At 45.6% G+C, this 17,336-nt stretch overlaps 2 protein-coding genes across 10 annotated transcripts; one reads left to right on the forward strand and one right to left on the reverse strand.

Annotated features, from left to right (window-relative positions):
* Positions 1-257: 257 nt before the first annotated feature.
* ccdc80 (coiled-coil domain containing 80) lies at positions 258-11,737 on the forward strand. Its single transcript, XM_077001476.1, has 7 exons — positions 258-2,758; positions 2,900-3,056; positions 5,361-5,497; positions 6,489-6,640; positions 6,997-7,100; positions 10,128-10,211; positions 11,088-11,737. Exons 1-7 carry the CDS (start codon positions 1,016-1,018, stop codon positions 11,405-11,407), a joined length of 2,697 nt encoding a protein of 898 aa, XP_076857591.1. The 5' UTR covers positions 258-1,015; the 3' UTR covers positions 11,408-11,737.
* Positions 11,738-12,407: 670 nt separating this feature from the next.
* slc35a5 (solute carrier family 35 member A5) lies at positions 12,408-17,285 on the reverse strand. 9 transcript variants are annotated; one of them, XM_077001482.1, is made up of 9 exons: positions 17,174-17,285; positions 16,927-17,039; positions 16,482-16,542; positions 16,016-16,188; positions 15,760-15,858; positions 15,396-15,529; positions 15,170-15,237; positions 14,265-15,033; positions 12,408-13,693 (listed from the first exon to the last, which is right to left on the reverse strand). In XM_077001482.1, exons 4-9 carry the CDS (start codon positions 16,167-16,169, stop codon positions 13,628-13,630), a joined length of 1,290 nt encoding a protein of 429 aa, XP_076857597.1. In that variant the 5' UTR covers positions 16,170-16,188; positions 16,482-16,542; positions 16,927-17,039; positions 17,174-17,285; the 3' UTR covers positions 12,408-13,627. The 9 variants fall into 9 exon arrangements, with proteins under 9 accessions (XP_076857597.1, XP_076857599.1, XP_076857593.1 ...); XM_077001484.1 differs by having other exon boundaries at positions 16,927-17,019; positions 17,174-17,204; XM_077001478.1 differs by having other exon boundaries at positions 16,482-17,039.
* Between the last annotated feature and the right edge of the window lie 51 nt (positions 17,286-17,336).

Below are 17,336 nucleotides of genomic sequence, written 5' to 3' on the forward strand. Positions count from 1 at the left end.
TCTTAACGTAAAGCCTACCTAATATAAAGTCTCTAATTACGCCTAGTGTTAGTAGTATTCAGAGCTCCGTGTCATCATTACTTGTTTTATTATGTTAGTACTTTTGTTCCTAATAGTTCTGGTTTGGACCACTTATTGAAATAATCGAGTCTAATGGCTATTGAAGCTATTTACAATCATCTAGTAGTTAAACGTATATCTGAAATGTAGGGAGGATTTGTTGTGAGGATTTACAGTCATGTAAACTGGCAACCCTGGGCTGCAGGGGTTGGTTCTAGCAGGGTGAACGGAGGACTCGGAGACTGAGGTTATTATGCTAGCCTGTGTGGGGTAGCTTTCTTTGATAAAAACCTGAAAACACTTTTCCGTTACTTTTTTTTCAGTTTTCGTCAAAAAGTGGACAGACCCCACTCCGCTCCGGCTTTTTCGTGCAACTCGAAGAACGAACTAAAGTTCGGAAAAGTTCGGGGGAAAGTCTTTGTCTCGCTTACGCTGAATATCGAGGATAGTGGATTGCGCTCTTTCAGGTGAACTGAAAACCACATTACTTCGTTCTGGGTCCAAAGACCGTGTGATATTATATAGAGTGAAATGGGGGGCAAATAGCGCTTTTTCCTTTGTGAAGCTACCAATGGCCCATCCACGGATCAAATGAATGCCACGTAAATTTGCAACAGAAATCACTGAATGTGCAAGAAATGTTCTCCAAATTAAGGCAAAGTTACAGGTAACGGCGCTGAACGTGCATGCTGTGCGTAAAACAAATGTTGTAAGTTAAATTATAACTGGTTTTCGTAATCAACTTGTTCTTTAAACCTGGAATCTGTCCTTAACGAACCAGATTAGATTTGCTTTTAATTCGGAGTGGTAGAGTGTGTATCTGAACTCAGTCATGGTCTGAAGTGTTTTCGGTGCCAGTCCTCGGAATTTGTTTGACCCGGAGGAAAATAAACTCCCACCAGTCCTATGACACTTTGTTTGATTTTTTTCCGAGAACCTGCGTGAATTTGTAAATATGAGGGTGAGACACATGCTGGCCATCGTGTTGTTGTGCCTGCTGGCATGTGAGGTGTGCGCGTCAGAGAGCGTCTCACCTGGCAAACAAGCACACCTCAGGCGCGTGCCCGCACGACGCGCGAGACTACACAACGCCGCGCGACCACCGGGCCTTTTAACGCGGGAGGGCTCGCGCTCCCGGGTCACCGACGCACAAGAGGAAATGCAGGGAGACGAAAGCACGAGCGCCACTAGGACAGGACAGGCGAGGAGAGTGATGGCGCGGAACAGACCCGTGCAGGGTGGGGTCCACGACGATGGCATACCTGGAGCGCGCGCTGTGGTGTCTCGCATGCCAGTTAGCGCCGGTTCCCCAAACCTCCTGGCGTCATTTGCGGGGAAGAACCGCCTGTTGGTCATCTCGGCTCCCCATGAGTCTGACGGCTACTACAGACTTATGATGAGCCTTCTTAAGCCAGACGTTTACTGTGAGCTGGCCGAGCGGCACGTGCATCAGGTTGTGATGTTTCATCAGGAAGGGGAGATGGGGGGGAAGATTAGACGAATTACAGACGAAGGCAAAGTCATGCAGGAGCCGTTGGACATAGCCCTGATCCCCAGGCTCATGAACTTCCTCAAGTTAGAAAAAGGGAAGTTTGGAATGGTGCTTCTGAAAAAGACCCTGCAGGTCGAGGAACGCTACCCATACCCAGTCAGACTGGAGGCCATGTATGAGGTGATAGACCAATCGCCCGTTCGCAGGATGGAGAAGATGAGGCAGAAGGGCTTTGTGCAGAAATGTAAGGGAGCAGGGGTGGAGGGACAGGTGGAGGATGGACAGGTGGTGGAGGGTGTTCCCAGCACGGGCACCCAGGTGGACTTGCCTACCGAGAGGCGACCAGAGAGAAAGGAGTTCCATAAACCAAATCGAAGACCAACCCACGCCACAACCACGCCACGTACCACTACAACGACAGCTAAAGCTACTACTCCAACCGTCCGGCCAACCACAAGCATCACAACCCATCCACCTCCCACCACCGCAACCGCCCGTGCTACAACAACCACCCGTGCTACAACAACCACCCGTGCTACAACAACCACCCGTGCTACAACAGCCTCCACGCGGGCCACCACCGTCTCCCCGAGGACGAGCAGAGCTCATACAGGCCTCCAGTGGATCCCCTCGCCCAAGACTACAGTTAAGTCTTCCTATTACCACCGTAGGGACCGGCCCCAGTCCAAAAAAAACGCCTTCGCGTCCACCACCCCAGCGTACTCTTACACGAAGGCCAGCACTGGGAAATATGGGGACAATCGCACTGACAGAAAGGACGACAGTCGCAAACAGGCTGGTGGTCTTCCCAGTCAGCACAAACCCGGCAAAACAAAACCACCCAAGAAGAAGAATGGCGATAAAGCACTGAGCAATGTATATGAGGACAAGCACGACGTGGGCAGACCCACAGACACGTACCCCAAAGAGAGAGAGGCTGAGGTCACTCCCACCAAAAGAGTCAAGAGCAACCCAGAGAAAGCGGAGAAAAAAAAGAAAAAGGACAAATCAGACAAGTCGACTAAGAAGGACAAATCAGAGAAGAGAATAAAAGAAGGAAAGGGACAAAAGAAGAACGGAAAGAAAGATTCCAAGACCCATGAAAAGGAAAAAGAAGAGTATCAGAAGCCTACAAAGAAGCCACAACCTACCAAAGGAGCTCTGGCTACGTTCTTGGAGTACTTTGAGAACAGAAGGCGGCTTATTGTAAGTATAAAAACCGGAATTGTTTGATACTGTTTGGTTCAGCAAGAGTTAAGTAAACAACTATAGTTCTCCGATGTATGCCCCATGGTCAAGTGCATTTATTTCAACACATTCAACTCATGTCAATATCTTTGTTTCTAGCTGATTACAGCCCCAACAGAAGAACATGGCATGTATGTACAACAGAGGGATGAGTACCTGGAACACGTGTGTGAGATGGCCATCAGGAAAGTCTCCATCATCACATTCTTTGGCAGCTTGGTCAACAGCACCATGAAAATTGACCATTACCAGCTTGGTGAGCCAAAGTTTCCATTGCTGGAATACTGTTATCATAACTTTATCGCCTTTTTTTTGTTCCCAGTACAGTGGTAGAAATGGAGTGTAATTCATCTTTACCTTTTTCACCACAGTAGAAAATCTCTCATTTTTATGTATTTGATCTCTCATCTGCCTTAGTCGTATGGGCTTATATCACCTGTTTAAAGGAGACTATGGAGAATATAGATGGCCTAGTGTACTGGTATTTAGGTGTACTGGCTTTTAAGCTTCCATTGCATTCCACTGCCAAACTAAACCAGGACCGCCCAGGAGCAGAACTCTGTGACATTTACAAAACGCAGCGCCCACTTCCTGTTCTCTCAGCACTTAATTGGTCTGCGGTTTAAAACTATTTGCTACTGGGCCAAACAGAGGTCATTTTCAGTGGCCCTTTGTTTTGTGTGGCGTATTGAGAGATTCAGAATGATACCCCTGCAGGAAGTCCCCTTTGATCTGTCTGTTGGCCTTTGGCTGTGAGCGAAAGCAGTGCCGCTTCAGACAGTGACCTCATGTGACATGGAGTGCGACAGAATGAGAACCTGGAGTTTGTTGTGAAACTGTAGGCGGCAGGGTTAGCAACTGTTGCAGAGAACTGCTAGATCAACCAATCAGAAGCAGAGGGCAGTGCGCCCTGGGGGCACCCCGGTCTATCCTGGCACACATCTCCCTTGGTTCATCGCAACAGACATGGGCAGAAGTGTGTTTCTGCCATGGATATCCTGACTCCGTGCTCGGAGAGTTTGAGCTCACAAAGACCCAAAGTCTCGGTTCTTGGCATAGCAGGCTCCTTTTAGAGAGGGTATTTATATACCTTCTTAAGAACTGGCTTTTATAACTAACATGACGAACGTGTAAACATTTATCAGATTTGCCAAAGTGTGGAGGTGGCAAGAGCATAAAGAATGAATTCAGAAAATTAAAAGAGTCTAGACTAAGAAGATATCCATATAAACATTATATAGTCTTTATATAAAGTCTTTATGTCCTTAGTTTCTTTATGCACAGTAATCTCAGACTGCACATGAATGCTAAATGAAATGACAATGGAGCCCGAACAGCAGCCTTTAATAATATATAAATATAATAAATATAATAATGAATAAATAATAATAATAGTAATAATAATGATAATAAACTTTGAATCCTGAGAGTGCTGTAAGCCAGAACTTCTGCATGTTAAACAGAGATGACATCACCTTGTCGGCAGTGGGCGGTCTAGCTCGTGTTCCAGTTCCCTGGCTGCTTTGGGTCATGTGACTATATGGCCGCTTCACTTTCCCTGTTCCACCTCTGTGGGTGAGGGGCACGTGAAGAAAGAGTAGGAGTGGAGCTGGATCAGGTGTTTACATGACCTCACTGTCCACCCACACCAGCGTCCACCTACATCCGACAGACGCCGAGCTGAAACTGGAGGATTCAGGCGCTGAGCACCTCGGTGTTGGGCTGGTTCACTGTTGGGTCCGGGCTAGTGCTGTGTGTGTTTTGGACTTTGACTCAGTGCTGAGTCTGAGTCTCAGCATGATGGGGGCTTCTGCAGGACTGAGTCGGGCAAGCTGAGTGGACCTGGGCCGATCTGGGCCACCAGCCCACCGGACCTGAAGCCAGTGCATGAGCAGGGCAGAAAGGAAGCGTGTCTGCCTGAATCAGCGGTAGCTCCCCAACCACAGTTAAAGGGCCATTACTGTGGTTCTATGTAGTTACACAACTACAGCAGCCCTTTTCATTGGGTGCGTCCACACTCTTTCATTTTCTAGCTCTGTCGTGGCTATGATGCCATTCACCATAACAGGGCGTTGTATTCGCTTACTATTTCAAGGACGTATAATAAGCAGCAAGCTTGCAAATGGTAGCGTGTGCCATTACTCAGACTAGCCGCACACCCACACACTTAAGGCTTATGCTACGCTAGTGGCTTATGCTAGTGGCTTATGCTAGTGGCTTATGCTAGTGTCCCATCAGCCTCACATTTAACCCCTCCAGCCTCCTGTGGTCACATCCATCCACGTGGGGCATTTTTAATCTTATTTTGGATGAGAGAGGAAGCTGTTACCCCTGGAGAAACATTCTAAAGCACTGGGGCACCACTGTATGTGCTGTGATTTTCCATGTAGACTAAAAATGACTGAAACAACAACAGCTATCAGGGAAGGCAATCAGAAACCGCCAGTTATGGTTTGAACTGGATGTCAAACACAGACAAATCAAAAACAGTAGAGCAGTCATGTGTTGTCCTACACACAATATGTGTGTGTTGTGCTGACTGGATTAACTCTCTTCACAGAGAACGACAGACCTATGAAAGGTCTAAGTCAAGAAGACCTGGTGAACCAGGACCTCATCACAGACCTGAGGAAAGAGTTCGGGATGACCTACAATGATTTCTACATGGTCCTCACTGATGTGGACATGAAATGGAAGGTAAAAGGATATGGTCAAATTCATAATAATTTATTCAGCATGGTCAAATGACAAGCCAGTGATAATAATGACTCAATGATTTACCTCACTTACCTCATTCTATAAAATAAATCCTTTAGTTATTATCTCTGTTCATTTATTAGTTCACCATAAGCCCTGGAATGTCATGCGTGCCTTTGACTAATATATTAATGTTGCAATAAACTGTTGTGTAAGAGCATTTGGAATACAATTGAACTTCAGAGCTGCCAAGAAAATATTTTTGGATTTGAATTCACACTTCTAGTACCCCTAGAGTTTCTAAACATTGGCTGAAGTTCCTGCTGGCTTTGATGTTAAGTGGAGAGCTACACTACCGTGTTGCTCAATGTACACGGGAGACCTTCTCCCATCAGCCTGCAATAGGAGACACCACATTCTTTGGCATCTGGCACATCACATTTACATCACGTTCCATTTCGCTAGCGACCCTCAGTAGTTCTCAACGGTGTGTTTGTGTGTGCTTGCGTGAAAACGAGGGCCTGTTTGGCAGCCCGTGTAAACAAAGAGCCCAGTGTGCAGGCCGGCTCGGAGACGCCTGGGTCCCTCAAACCTGCCCCCAGCCGTGGCGAGACACCCCCAAAGCAGTGCGCTTGCCCTCAGTGATGCAGTGTCAGCCAGAGGCTGTTCTCCCTGCAGCTCTGATGTATTCATTCAAAGGCTTTTTGAGATGGGATCGTAAGAAGAATGAGAGGCGAAGAGGGAAATTGGATATCTGTGTCTTTTTTCTCTGCTTTGGGTCTGGCTCTCACTTGAATCGCCTGTTTCTTGTGGTTTGTAGAAGAATCTTGAGAATTCTCTGGAGATGTGTTGTTGTGATGTGCCAAGTTGCACACATAATGTTAGGTTAGGCGTCCTGTGTCAGGCCACTCAGAAGGCACGAGAAAAGGTATTCAGACGCCTTTCACCCATTTGCATCCTCTTCTTGTTTCTGTGCTCCGTGTATTTGCAGCAATTCTATGAGGTGCCGATCGCTATGAAGGCGGTGTTTGACTATATCGACACATTCTCCTCTCGAATCCGGGACATGGAGCAGCAGAAACGTGATGGGGTGTCGTGTAGAAAGGAGGACAAACCACGATCACTGGAGAACTTCCTATCCAGGTAGCATGGACCCTTCACTGGGGAATGGACGTGTTAAGAAATTCCATTGAAATGCAAACACGCAGGTCACTCATTTGTTTATTTGATTTATTCCATGGATTCTGCGTGAGTTATATGCTCTAAAGTATGAAGCTCGTTCAGTGTGCAGTCATGTATGATTTGGGAATTACATGCTTAATTCCATAGCAAGAGGACGTCCTGTTCCCATTGAACAAGGCCACTGTGGTTTCAGAGGGATTTTTTTTTCTGTGCACGGTTGCATTATTTTTCATTAATCTCATAATGATCACTATGCACCTAGATGTAAGTCGTATCCATGGTTACAGTCTTGCGGTTCTTTTGATCTGTGATCTCAGGTTCCGCTGGAGACGTAGATTGTTTGTGATCTCAGCTCCCAACGATGAAGAGTGGGCGTATCAGCAACAGCTCTATGTGCTGTCCAGTCAGGCATGTAACATGGGTAGGTCTCACATGTAACATGGGTAGGTCTCACATGTGACATGGGTAGGTCTCCATGTAACATGGGTAGGTCTCACCGGTCTTTACAGACATGTAATATGGGTAGGTCTCACATGTAACATGGATAGGTCTCACCAGTCTTTACAGACATGGATAGGTCTCACCGGTCTTTACAGACATGTAACATGGGTAGGTCTCACATGTAACATGGGAAGGTCTCAGCAGTCTTTACAGACATGGGTAGGTCTCACCAGTCTTTACAGGCATGTAACATGGGTAGGTCTCACCGGTCTTTACAGGCATGTAACATGGGTAGGTCTCACCAGTCTTTATAGACATGTAACATGGGTAGGTCTCACTGGTCTTTGCAGGAATGTAACATGGGTAGGTCTCACCAGTCTTTACAGACATGTAACATGGGTAGGTCTCACTGGTCTTTACAGATATGTAACATGGGTAGGTCTCACTGGTCTTTACAGTCATGTAACATGGGTAGGTCTCACTGGTCTTTACAGGCATGTAACATGGGTAGGTCTCAACGGTCTTTACAGGCATGGGTAGGTCTCACCAGTCTTTACAGGAATGTAACATGGGTAGGTCTCACCGGTCTTTACAGACATGTAGCATGGGTAGGTCTCACTGGTCTTTACAGGAATGGGTAGGTCTCACTGGTCTTTACAGACATGTAGCATGGGTAGGTCTCACTAGTCTTTACATTTTAATCACTTTATATTTACATTTTAATGACTCTCTTCCCATGCATTGACCAACTTAGAATGCATGTGTGTACAAGGGAAAAAGTTTTAATTCAAGTCATTAATTTTTGTCAAAGGCAAGTGAAATGAAAGCCATTGTTACTGTACCTTAAACCCAGCAAGACAGCACAAATTCTGTTATATGTAACCTGTGAGTCCTTCAATTTATAATTTTTGAAGTATTATATAAAAGGTATTATAACTAAAGTATTAACAGGACTGTTACTGTGAACACTGGGCATGTAACAGCAGCCACATGGTTTTAAAACGTTCCTCTGTGATGAAGGGTTATATCATTATATGTTCTTACATTCTGGGTCTGGACAGCCCTCACCGTTTTTATGGTTGCCTAGTTTACACGGCCACACTCAAGCCTGCTGATGGTAGGGTGTGGCTGTGGTGATTTCACTCCTGCACACAAAAGAAAGACATTTTCCCCAAATGGTATCCGTGGACGTCATCGTATTCCTGGTCTTAAACTGCTTATTTGTCTGTTTTAAAATTAGTCAGCACAATTAGTGCTGGTTTAGAAAATATTAAAGACAGTTGGTCATCTTTACATGCTGTAATAAGCCTACATTTCCAGTTTAATAGCTACACAAATTATACTGTATATTTCAATCAATCAATCAATCAAATTTTATTTATATAGCGCTTTTTACAACAGTTGTTGTCACAAAGCAGCTTTACAAGTGCCGAGTCCTAGCCCCCAGTGAGCAAGCCAAAGGCGACAGTGGCAAGGAAAAACTCCCTAGTTTTTTGCATGAGGAAGAAACCTTGAGAGGAACCAAGACTCAGGGGGGGAACCCATCCTCCTCTGGCCGACACCGGTCACCATGACAACAACAACAATATAGACAGAATGTAGACAGAATGTAAAAGATGCAATAATGTCCATTTAGACCGAAAAATATGTAATAATGTCCATCATGGTGTAGGCATCCGGTTAGGCAGGAGGTGGCCGGCCAGGATGGATCGCTTGTCTCTCCTCATCTCATTATTCCTCAAGCAGGCGGGCAGCCATGTGGAGAAATGAAACAGGGAAAATTAGCTCTGTATGAGGACATATACAGGACAGGTAAAATTATAAACATTTCTGGAGTGTGGCAGCAACTCCGGCACTAAGTTAAATTATTACAGCCTAGCTAAAAAAAAAACAGGTTTTATATCACGAGTGTGGCATGTACTCTAAATCATGTAAAGTAATATTTAATCATAATAAAGTCAAAGTTAGTGACTTTAGTGGATAAATTGACTGGTCTTAGTGATTTTTAAGATGATTGTTTGCTCCAGATTAGTCAAGTCCTCGTATCTCCCAAACAGCAGCATCCTGAGCTTTATCTTCAGTCAGGCAAAGCCAGTTGTTAAAAAATGATGAGAACAGAGAACATTATTTTGGAACGCACAACTTGGATTGTAATGACTAGCCTATGAAGTTCAGGGCCAACAATGTCCCCAAAGAGCAAGTGGCCAATGGGCTTTGATGCATCAAAACTGGACTTCCAAGAAGTGGGGGGGGGGGGGGGGGGGGAGGTTCTGGGGTCAAACAAATCCATGTTCCTATGACATCATTCTTGTGGAATGAGCTACTTGATTGTGTGGAGGCCTCCTGTTTGATGTCAGCAGCACAAGCCAGTGGTGGCAGTGTGATGTTTTTCCAACATTAGGGCCCTTAGTTCCTGCTGAAGAATGTCTGGCTCATTCGTTGCTCCTCAAATTCAATATTTCGCAGCTGCTCTTTGAATGGACGCACAATAATGCCCCATGATACAAGTCACGCCTCATAACAGAGTGCCTGCAGGACGATGGCAGTGGGTTTCCGTTGCTTCCGTGGCTTGCTGTTTGCAGCAGGAGGCCGAACACATGCATTTGAAATCCTTGTCCAAGCACATTCAGGCAGGCCATAGGAGCACAACACACATTAACACAAACTAGGTAATGCACTACGTAGGTGTGCCTAATGACAATTGTAATTACACAAATTACTTAAAATAAATACTGTAATATACTGTATGGAAACAGTTGAACAGAGGAACAAGGTTAACGTTGTGATAATTAGTTGACAAATGTTTCTCCTTCTAATTGAAATCACATCGATTAATTACCGCAGCTGTGAGTGAATGTGAAGTTCACCTGCCTTGTGTACAGTCACCAAAACTCTGAGGACATCTAGGAAAATGAGTCCACACTTAGCAAAAACGTAAATGTTCAAACGTGCTAATTGGATGTTGTTAGTAGCGTGTAATAATGTTGTAATGTGTGTGTGTTTGCAGGGCTTCGTCATATATCTGTCCTGAAGCTAGTGGGGACCGACATGCCAGATATGGGAGGAGTGTTGGAGCTGTATCCCATTAATGGTGAGCGTCTTTACGCAAAGAATCTTGCCCATCAAACTGCTTCGAATTATATGACTGAATCTAAACCACAATACACGGTTTGTTGCTTTGTCGTCACCACCCCAACGATGCCCTTTTCTCCAGAAATACTACAGCAGTGTTAGAGTCTGAACAAACAGCTACCGGTCGGCCTCGGATGGGTGACCGTGTGCTTAACGCGATCTTGCGCTGCCGTGCTGTAATGAAAAACAGTCATGTGGGTTTGCTCAGCATACACGTGTTCAGGAGCTGCTTTCTGAGGGTAAGATCAGAGCTTTCCAGCCCCCAGAGGGTGGGTGGGTGGTGGTGGTGGTGGTGGTGAGGGCCTCACGCTTCCCCGCAGGCTGGACAGCGCTCAAAGTGGGAAAAGGTTCCAGAAGGTTCCAGCAGTTTCCAGCGATGGCTGAAACCGCAGACGTTCTTTGGTGTGCTTGTGCAGCATGCGTCTGAAAAGCTGAATCAGCAGGTATGAAGGACACGGCGTCCGTGACATTGACGGATCGAGCAGCTGTTTGAGTGAGCAACTCAAATAGGGATGACTACAGAAGCGGTCACCAAATCCTCCCTCCCCCACGAGCCATGAAAATACAGTTAAACTCTGTGGACACAAAACTCTTTCCAACACACATCTGTGTTTCACACGCGTGGACAGGGAATGTTTTCTTGCATTTTTGCGTTACATAAAAAGCACAGTGTTCCTCTCCTTAACCCATCCTGATACCTGAACGTCCCCGGGTGCTTCAGGCATTGCTGCATTAAACACAGCGACTGCTCTGTTAGCCTTGCCACTTCAGTATAAGAGCGTGTGGTCTTAATGCCTGATTCTAATCTAACATCAGCCCTTGTTGTGCGTCCCAGGCACTGCCGGGGTCGAGCGGGAGGGCATATCTGGCATGCTGGTGAAGGACATCCGGAACTACTTCCAGGTCAGCGCTGAGTACTTCTCCATGTTGCTGGTGGGCAAAGATGGCAACGTGAAGTCCTGGTACCCCTCACCCATGTGGTCCATGGCCATCGTCTTCGACCTGGTGGACTCCATGCAGCTACGCAGGCAGGAGATGGCTATCCAACAGAGCCTCGGTATGCGGTGCCCAGATGACGAGTACGGCGGCTACGGCTACCCCCACGGCTACCACGAGGGCTACCAGGACGGCTATCACCAAGGATACGGTTACTGATGGGCACTGGACAGAAATTCAGGGTCAGAGGTCACCCTTCACTTCCTCTTCAGGGTTTTTTTTTCCATCAGTTGTTTTACAGCTTATGGTGCTGGAATATACCTGTTCCTTTCCCTTCCTGAGGATGTATAGTGTTTAACACTTATAGACATATCTTTTGTAGAAAAAAGATGATAAACGTATGTATTTATTGGATATTTTCTTTGAGTCATCATTTTTGAGGATCAACACCTGCTTTGTTGAGGAAGCTTATTTTTATTATTACTCTATTATAAAGCACTGTTGCTTATATACTGTATCCTTATTTAAGTAATGATGCCAATAAAAAAAAAGTCTTATTTTATAAATGGTTCTTGAACTTTTTGGCAAAACACCAGTTTCACAATGAAGTGACAGGCTTTTTTCCACCAGTGTCTACATAGATCACTTCAGTTCCATTTCAATTCCCTTTACTAGATCACCCCCTGATGGACCTCTTATGTTTTGCAGTCCTTCACAACTCTGCATGCAAGACCTCCACACTTTAAGATCACTTTGTACAATCACACTGTTTATCACTTTATTAGAAATGTATATATAGCTTTGTTCTTACCCCTTTAATATATTCATTTGGACAATCTGATTAATTTAATCCAAATTCAAAATAGTTTATTTTTCGTAACATTTAGTGATTTAAAATTTTTTTAAGTTTAATGTACTAACTTAATTTTCATTAGACTGCTGTTTCTCAAATCAGCCTAATGAATGTTAGTGACGGGACCAGATCAACTCTACACATTTATCTCATTTGCATCATGGCAAGTAAAATGCACTGAAGAAATATCAGGAATGATCTAATTGATCCAAGCAGCTTCTTGTCCAAGTTAAATTGAAAGGTCATGCAACGGTTTTGCAGTATATAAAATATTTTCACAATCTTCTCAGTCAGGTCAGAGGTTAGGTAAACAAAGTGAACTGCTTGGTTAAAAATTGAATAACCCACGTAACACAGCAAGACTGATGTTGGGAGAACCATGCTTTATAAAAAATAAAAATAATCCTCTGCTGTACTCAAAATGTCTGGAGCACAGAACTGTTCATGAGCAGATTTATTTCAAGTGTTCTCCTAAAGTACCAAACAAAAATGCAAGCATTTCTGAGGTGAAGAGATGAAACGAATATTGCACAACGTTACCTTTCGAAAACTCCCCTGAAAGCATGCAGTAAACAGGAAGGAGGCAAGACGTGTAATACATGCAACGCAAAATGTAAACCAACATTTTGTAAGCAGTGCCTTAAAAATGCTCCCAAATGATATTAAAAAAGTACAAAATTCAAAGTGGCAACAACCGCAACATTTCTGTGTACCCTCCCCATTACAGCAAAATGCAAACAAATGCAGGTAGATTAATCAGTGAAGAGTAATTCATGTTTTTGAGGAAGGAAGTAGTAATGGAAGTACGAGAGGATGGAATAATGTAACACTCCACACATGTTGAGAAAGGAAACCTGCACATCACCCTGAACACCAATCACCCGTCCGTCAGCTTTCAGTGCTCTTAGCTGGACCATTTCCTAATTGCTGTTTTTTTTATTTCAGAAGGTTCAATGCTTGCAAAGAACTGGCACTTCAGATCAGACCTTTCAAAGACCTGGCACTTCAGGTCAGACCTTTCAAAGACCTGGCACTTCAGGTCAGACCTTGCAAAGACCTGGCACTTCAGGTCAGACCTTGCAAAGACCTGGCACTTCAGGTCAGACCTTGCAAAGACCTGGCACTTCAGGTCAGACCTTGCAAAGACCTGGCACTTCAGGTCAGACCTTGCAAAGACCTGGCACTTCAGGTCAGACCTTTCAAAGACCTGGCACTTCAGGTCAGACCTTGCAAAGACCTGGCACTTCAGGTCAGACCTTGCAAAGACCTGGCACTTCAGGTCAGACCTTTCAAAGAACTGGCACTTCAGGTCAGACCTTGCAAAGACCTGGCACTTCAGGTCAGACCTTGCAAAGACCTGGCACTTCAGGTCAGACCTTTCAAAGACCTGGCACTTCAGGTCAGACCTTGCAAAGACCTGGCACTTCAGATCTTCTCAGATTTAAAAAGTAGGTCAAACAGCATTACACACATAGATATCATACATACATTAATGTCATGTTTAACTCATATCAGCAGTCCATACAGTGTTTACACAGATAGAGACGCAGCTCCAGCAGGAGAACCACAGCGTTGTCCACACAGGCTCACAGAGACTCTTCAGAATCGCTCTCTGTGTTGGATTTTGTCAGTCTCTGTAACTCCTCCCCGTCCTACAATATGAACGGAAAATTAAGTTGAATCCAAACATATAAATCAAACACTGATCAAGAGATGTGTGTAGCATGAACGTCTTAACCTGATTGCGATTCTGTGTATTCACAAAAATCGTAGGCTCTGGAGTCATCTAATCAGCTAACTGCTAAAACAGTTTAAAATGAATCCTTTCTATCTATGATTATTAATTTCTTCTCTTTTTATTCAATTCCCAGTATTACATTTTATCTAATGAAGTCATCCAAACTATACCCAACCTGCTTTGAAATGCTATTTTGTTAGAAACAGCTCTGATTCGCCTTTTTCTAAATCATAATCAAGGGACACCTTGACACAAAGGAAACACCAGGGGTGTCTATATGATTAAACTGAAACCATAAAACTATGGCTCAGATAAATCATAAAAACATATCTGCATTCAGCCTGCAAAAATACACAAACAAGTGTTTATTTATTTGCTTATCTGCTTGCTTGCAGGTAGCAAAAAATCGATGTTGACCATTGATTAAGATGCAGTAGATTGCGAGCCGCCTGAAGTGTCCTGCGATGGTGAGCCAGGGCCCTTACCCCTCGCGACCTCTCGAACACCTCGCCGTTGATGACCCGCAGTCTCTCCTGCTGCAGTGCCAACTCCGGGTCCGCGGGCCGGCTGCTGTGGTAGATGAAGATGGCCAGCAGCACCACGGGCGCCTGCAGGAAGAAGTCCGGCGATGGGTGGAAGTCGAAGAGGAAGAGGGAGAGAGCGGTCACCACCACCGTGGTCAGCTGGCCCGTCAGCACGTGGAACATGTTGTCGCGGAACTTGAGGATGAAGGCGACGGAGAGGCCCAGTGCGGCCGTGACGACGACGAGCCCGGCCGAGCGCAGGCTGTGGCCGTAGAGCAGGCCGCAGCGGAGGGTCCGTGTCCGTGACTCGCCGTGCAGCACCAGGGTCAGCCCGTTGAAGGCCAGGCCAAACACGTACAGCTTACTGTTCTGTACGAAGATGCTCTCGGCCAGCTGCTCGCCCTCCTTCAGGATCTTCTCGTTGTAGATGTTGGCGAGCGCCGACGTGAAGCACTGGACCAGCAGCAGGGCGTAGCCCAGCCCCGACCCGCGAAGCAGCCGCGCCAGACGCCCGTCCCACAGCTCGGCCGCCCAGCCCAGGGAGGAGCTGTGGTTGCCATACGCCGTCTCCACACCGCTGACATTTAGGCAGCCATTGGGTTGGCCGGAGGTGTGCGCCGGGTGTAGGCCGTGCAAGGTGTGCTGGTTGGCGCCGGTGCCGATAGTCAGGGCCACGATGGAGAGGAAGAGGATGATGAGGGAGGCCCACTGCACCCATGACAAGCGCCTCCTGCAGTGTGCGGCGTGTAATTAACGCAGCAGCAGGAGAGAGCAGACACGGTGATGATCTACGTCGTGCGACCCATCAGGTATTAAACAACCATTTTGGCTAAATTGGGAAGTACAACTAACTAGTTCTTACTTACTTCAGAACAACCCGAAACAGAATCGCTGTGGTAAGAATGACCACGTTGGAAAACAATACGGCCATAGCCTGAGAAAGACAACAGAGCAAAAATAACACAAGCAAATATATTCAAGGTCCGTATTCACAGACACGCTAAAACAAGTGGCCCATATTAACATACAGCTGTTACAGGTCCCTAGCAAGAGCATGTGCATCACATTAAAAGCCACTGAAGTCATTCTTACAGGCTGCAGGTAGGTCATCACATAGAAGATAATGAGGTTGTCAAGGAAATACAGGAATGCAGGAACTGCCCACTTTAAACAGCTTAGAAGAGATGTACCCGAGGAACATCCCAGATCTTTATATGAGCGACCATCTGCAAAACAAACACACACCAAAGGACACAGAGAACTATACATTAAAGCAATGCAGCCGCCATCATTACTGGAGCAAAAACCATGTGGTTAAATGTGAGGACAGGACGCCATGACTTGGGTTGAGTGTGAAATAAAATTCAGTAAATTCACATCTACAAAAGACCTTCTGATATCTGTTTTTAATGGTTTAGACGGTTTCTGTGACTCAAAAGCAATGACCAAGACTCACCTCGAATGATAACTCGAACTGACATCCCTAAACACAACACCAGTTTGATGGCTTCTGCCATTAAATTCACAGACGCTGGGATAAAATCATACTTGTTATCTGGAAAAGAGGGCAGTACAAAAAGCTCATTGCCAGGTCACCACTGTCCTACTCTATTCCATAAGTTCAACCCACTTCTTCATTACCACTCAGGTAGTACATATTCACTACTGCAAGGTTGGCAACATACTTCAGGTAAGTACCAAATCAAGGTCACCTTCATTGGCAGAGAACTTGAGCAAGAGGATGCGGCTGGTGCCCAGCGTGACGAAGCCCAAGCCCAGAGCCAGCGTGTAGACAGAGGAGCGCGTGCCCAGCCAGGAACGAGGACGACGGCAACAGCAGTGTGATGAAGATGAAGATGGAGCCATTCTGCAGCACGTACGGGGGCTGCACACACACACACACACACACACACACACACACACAAACATACATAAAGAAATAAATACGAATGGTGGTGGTAGGGTGTGATCACAGGTGAAGATCACGGGAGGAAACGGGTAAGAAGTAACCGTTAAACTACAGTAGCTTCATACATGTATTTTGTATTCTTGGCCATCAGTGCTGTTGTGAATCATTATACACATGATAAGCCAGACACAAACAACGCCACCAAACAGGTTTGATTATCAGACGGGCCTTGTGATCAAAGATGACACACACTGTCCGGGTTCAATCACCTGTGGTTTCACCTGCAGGGCTTCACTCTGTCATCGATGGTGTTAGATGGCGATGAACCACCTGTATACACACACACACACACACATACATATCACACACCGCACACACATAACACAACACAACACACACACATATATCACACCGCACATACATTACACATCAAACACACACACACACATACATACATATCACACACCGCACACACATAACAACACAACACACACACATATCACACCGCACATACATCACACAACACACACACACACACACACACACACACACACGTTTCGCTTGCGGACTGAACTTCCACTGCTATACTCGACTTGCAAGCAAGAAACAAGTCTGACTACATGGCTAGCTAACTAGCTCATTAATAGACTGCAATTAATAGACCACAAAAACACTAGTTTGTTTAATCTACACCAAATCAAAGGTGTCGTTAACCTCCCACAGAAGAAACGATGGACTCAGTGATTCAGTCTCCACCAGCAGCGACCTGCTCATCACACCCCAGCCAGGCTAACCAGCTAGCTGACGCTTCAAAACACACCAACAAACTGGAAATGTGTTACAAGATACGTTATGTCATCTGCATCGCACTCTCCAGTAAAGAGAGTACAAGCGACATGAAAAACACGGCCGGCACGGTGCAGTGACAAAGCAGCTTTAGGTGAGCTTTTTAAAACTTTACCTGTCCACACACTCTTCTCTCAACCTGCTCCAGACAGCCGACACGTCACTGCGCATGCGCAGCGCAACCACTTCGTCATTAGGTCGTGCAGATTCGAGCGTAAGTGTTTTCCCTTTCCACAGTTTAAATATTTGTCTAAACAGAACAAAATTATTATAAATTA

Source organism: Brachyhypopomus gauderio, chromosome 4, assembly GCF_052324685.1.
Source record: "Brachyhypopomus gauderio isolate BG-103 chromosome 4, BGAUD_0.2, whole genome shotgun sequence".
NCBI lineage: Eukaryota > Metazoa > Chordata > Actinopteri > Gymnotiformes > Hypopomidae > Brachyhypopomus > Brachyhypopomus gauderio.

Excerpts from the sequence above, each read along its gene's own strand:
- ccdc80 (XM_077001476.1), top strand. The coding sequence starts at position 1,016 with ATGAGGGTGAGACACATGCTGGCCATCGTGTTGTTGTGCCTGCTGGCA. Across the intron at positions 2,759-2,899 it reads AGAACAGAAGGCGGCTTATT|CTGATTACAGCCCCAACAGA; the intron begins GTAAGTATAAAA and ends CTTTGTTTCTAG. Across the intron at positions 5,498-6,488 it reads ATGTGGACATGAAATGGAAG|CAATTCTATGAGGTGCCGAT; the intron begins GTAAAAGGATAT and ends GTGTATTTGCAG.
- slc35a5 (XM_077001482.1), bottom strand. The coding sequence starts at position 16,169 with ATGGCTCCATCTTCATCTTCATCACACTGCTGTTGCCGTCGTCCTCGT. Across the intron at positions 15,238-15,395 it reads TGATGACCTACCTGCAGCCT|GCTATGGCCGTATTGTTTTC; the intron begins GTAAGAATGACT and ends TGTCTTTCTCAG. Across the intron at positions 13,694-14,264 it reads TGTTCGAGAGGTCGCGAGGG|GACGGGGAGGAGTTACAGAG; the intron begins GTAAGGGCCCTG and ends TTCATATTGTAG.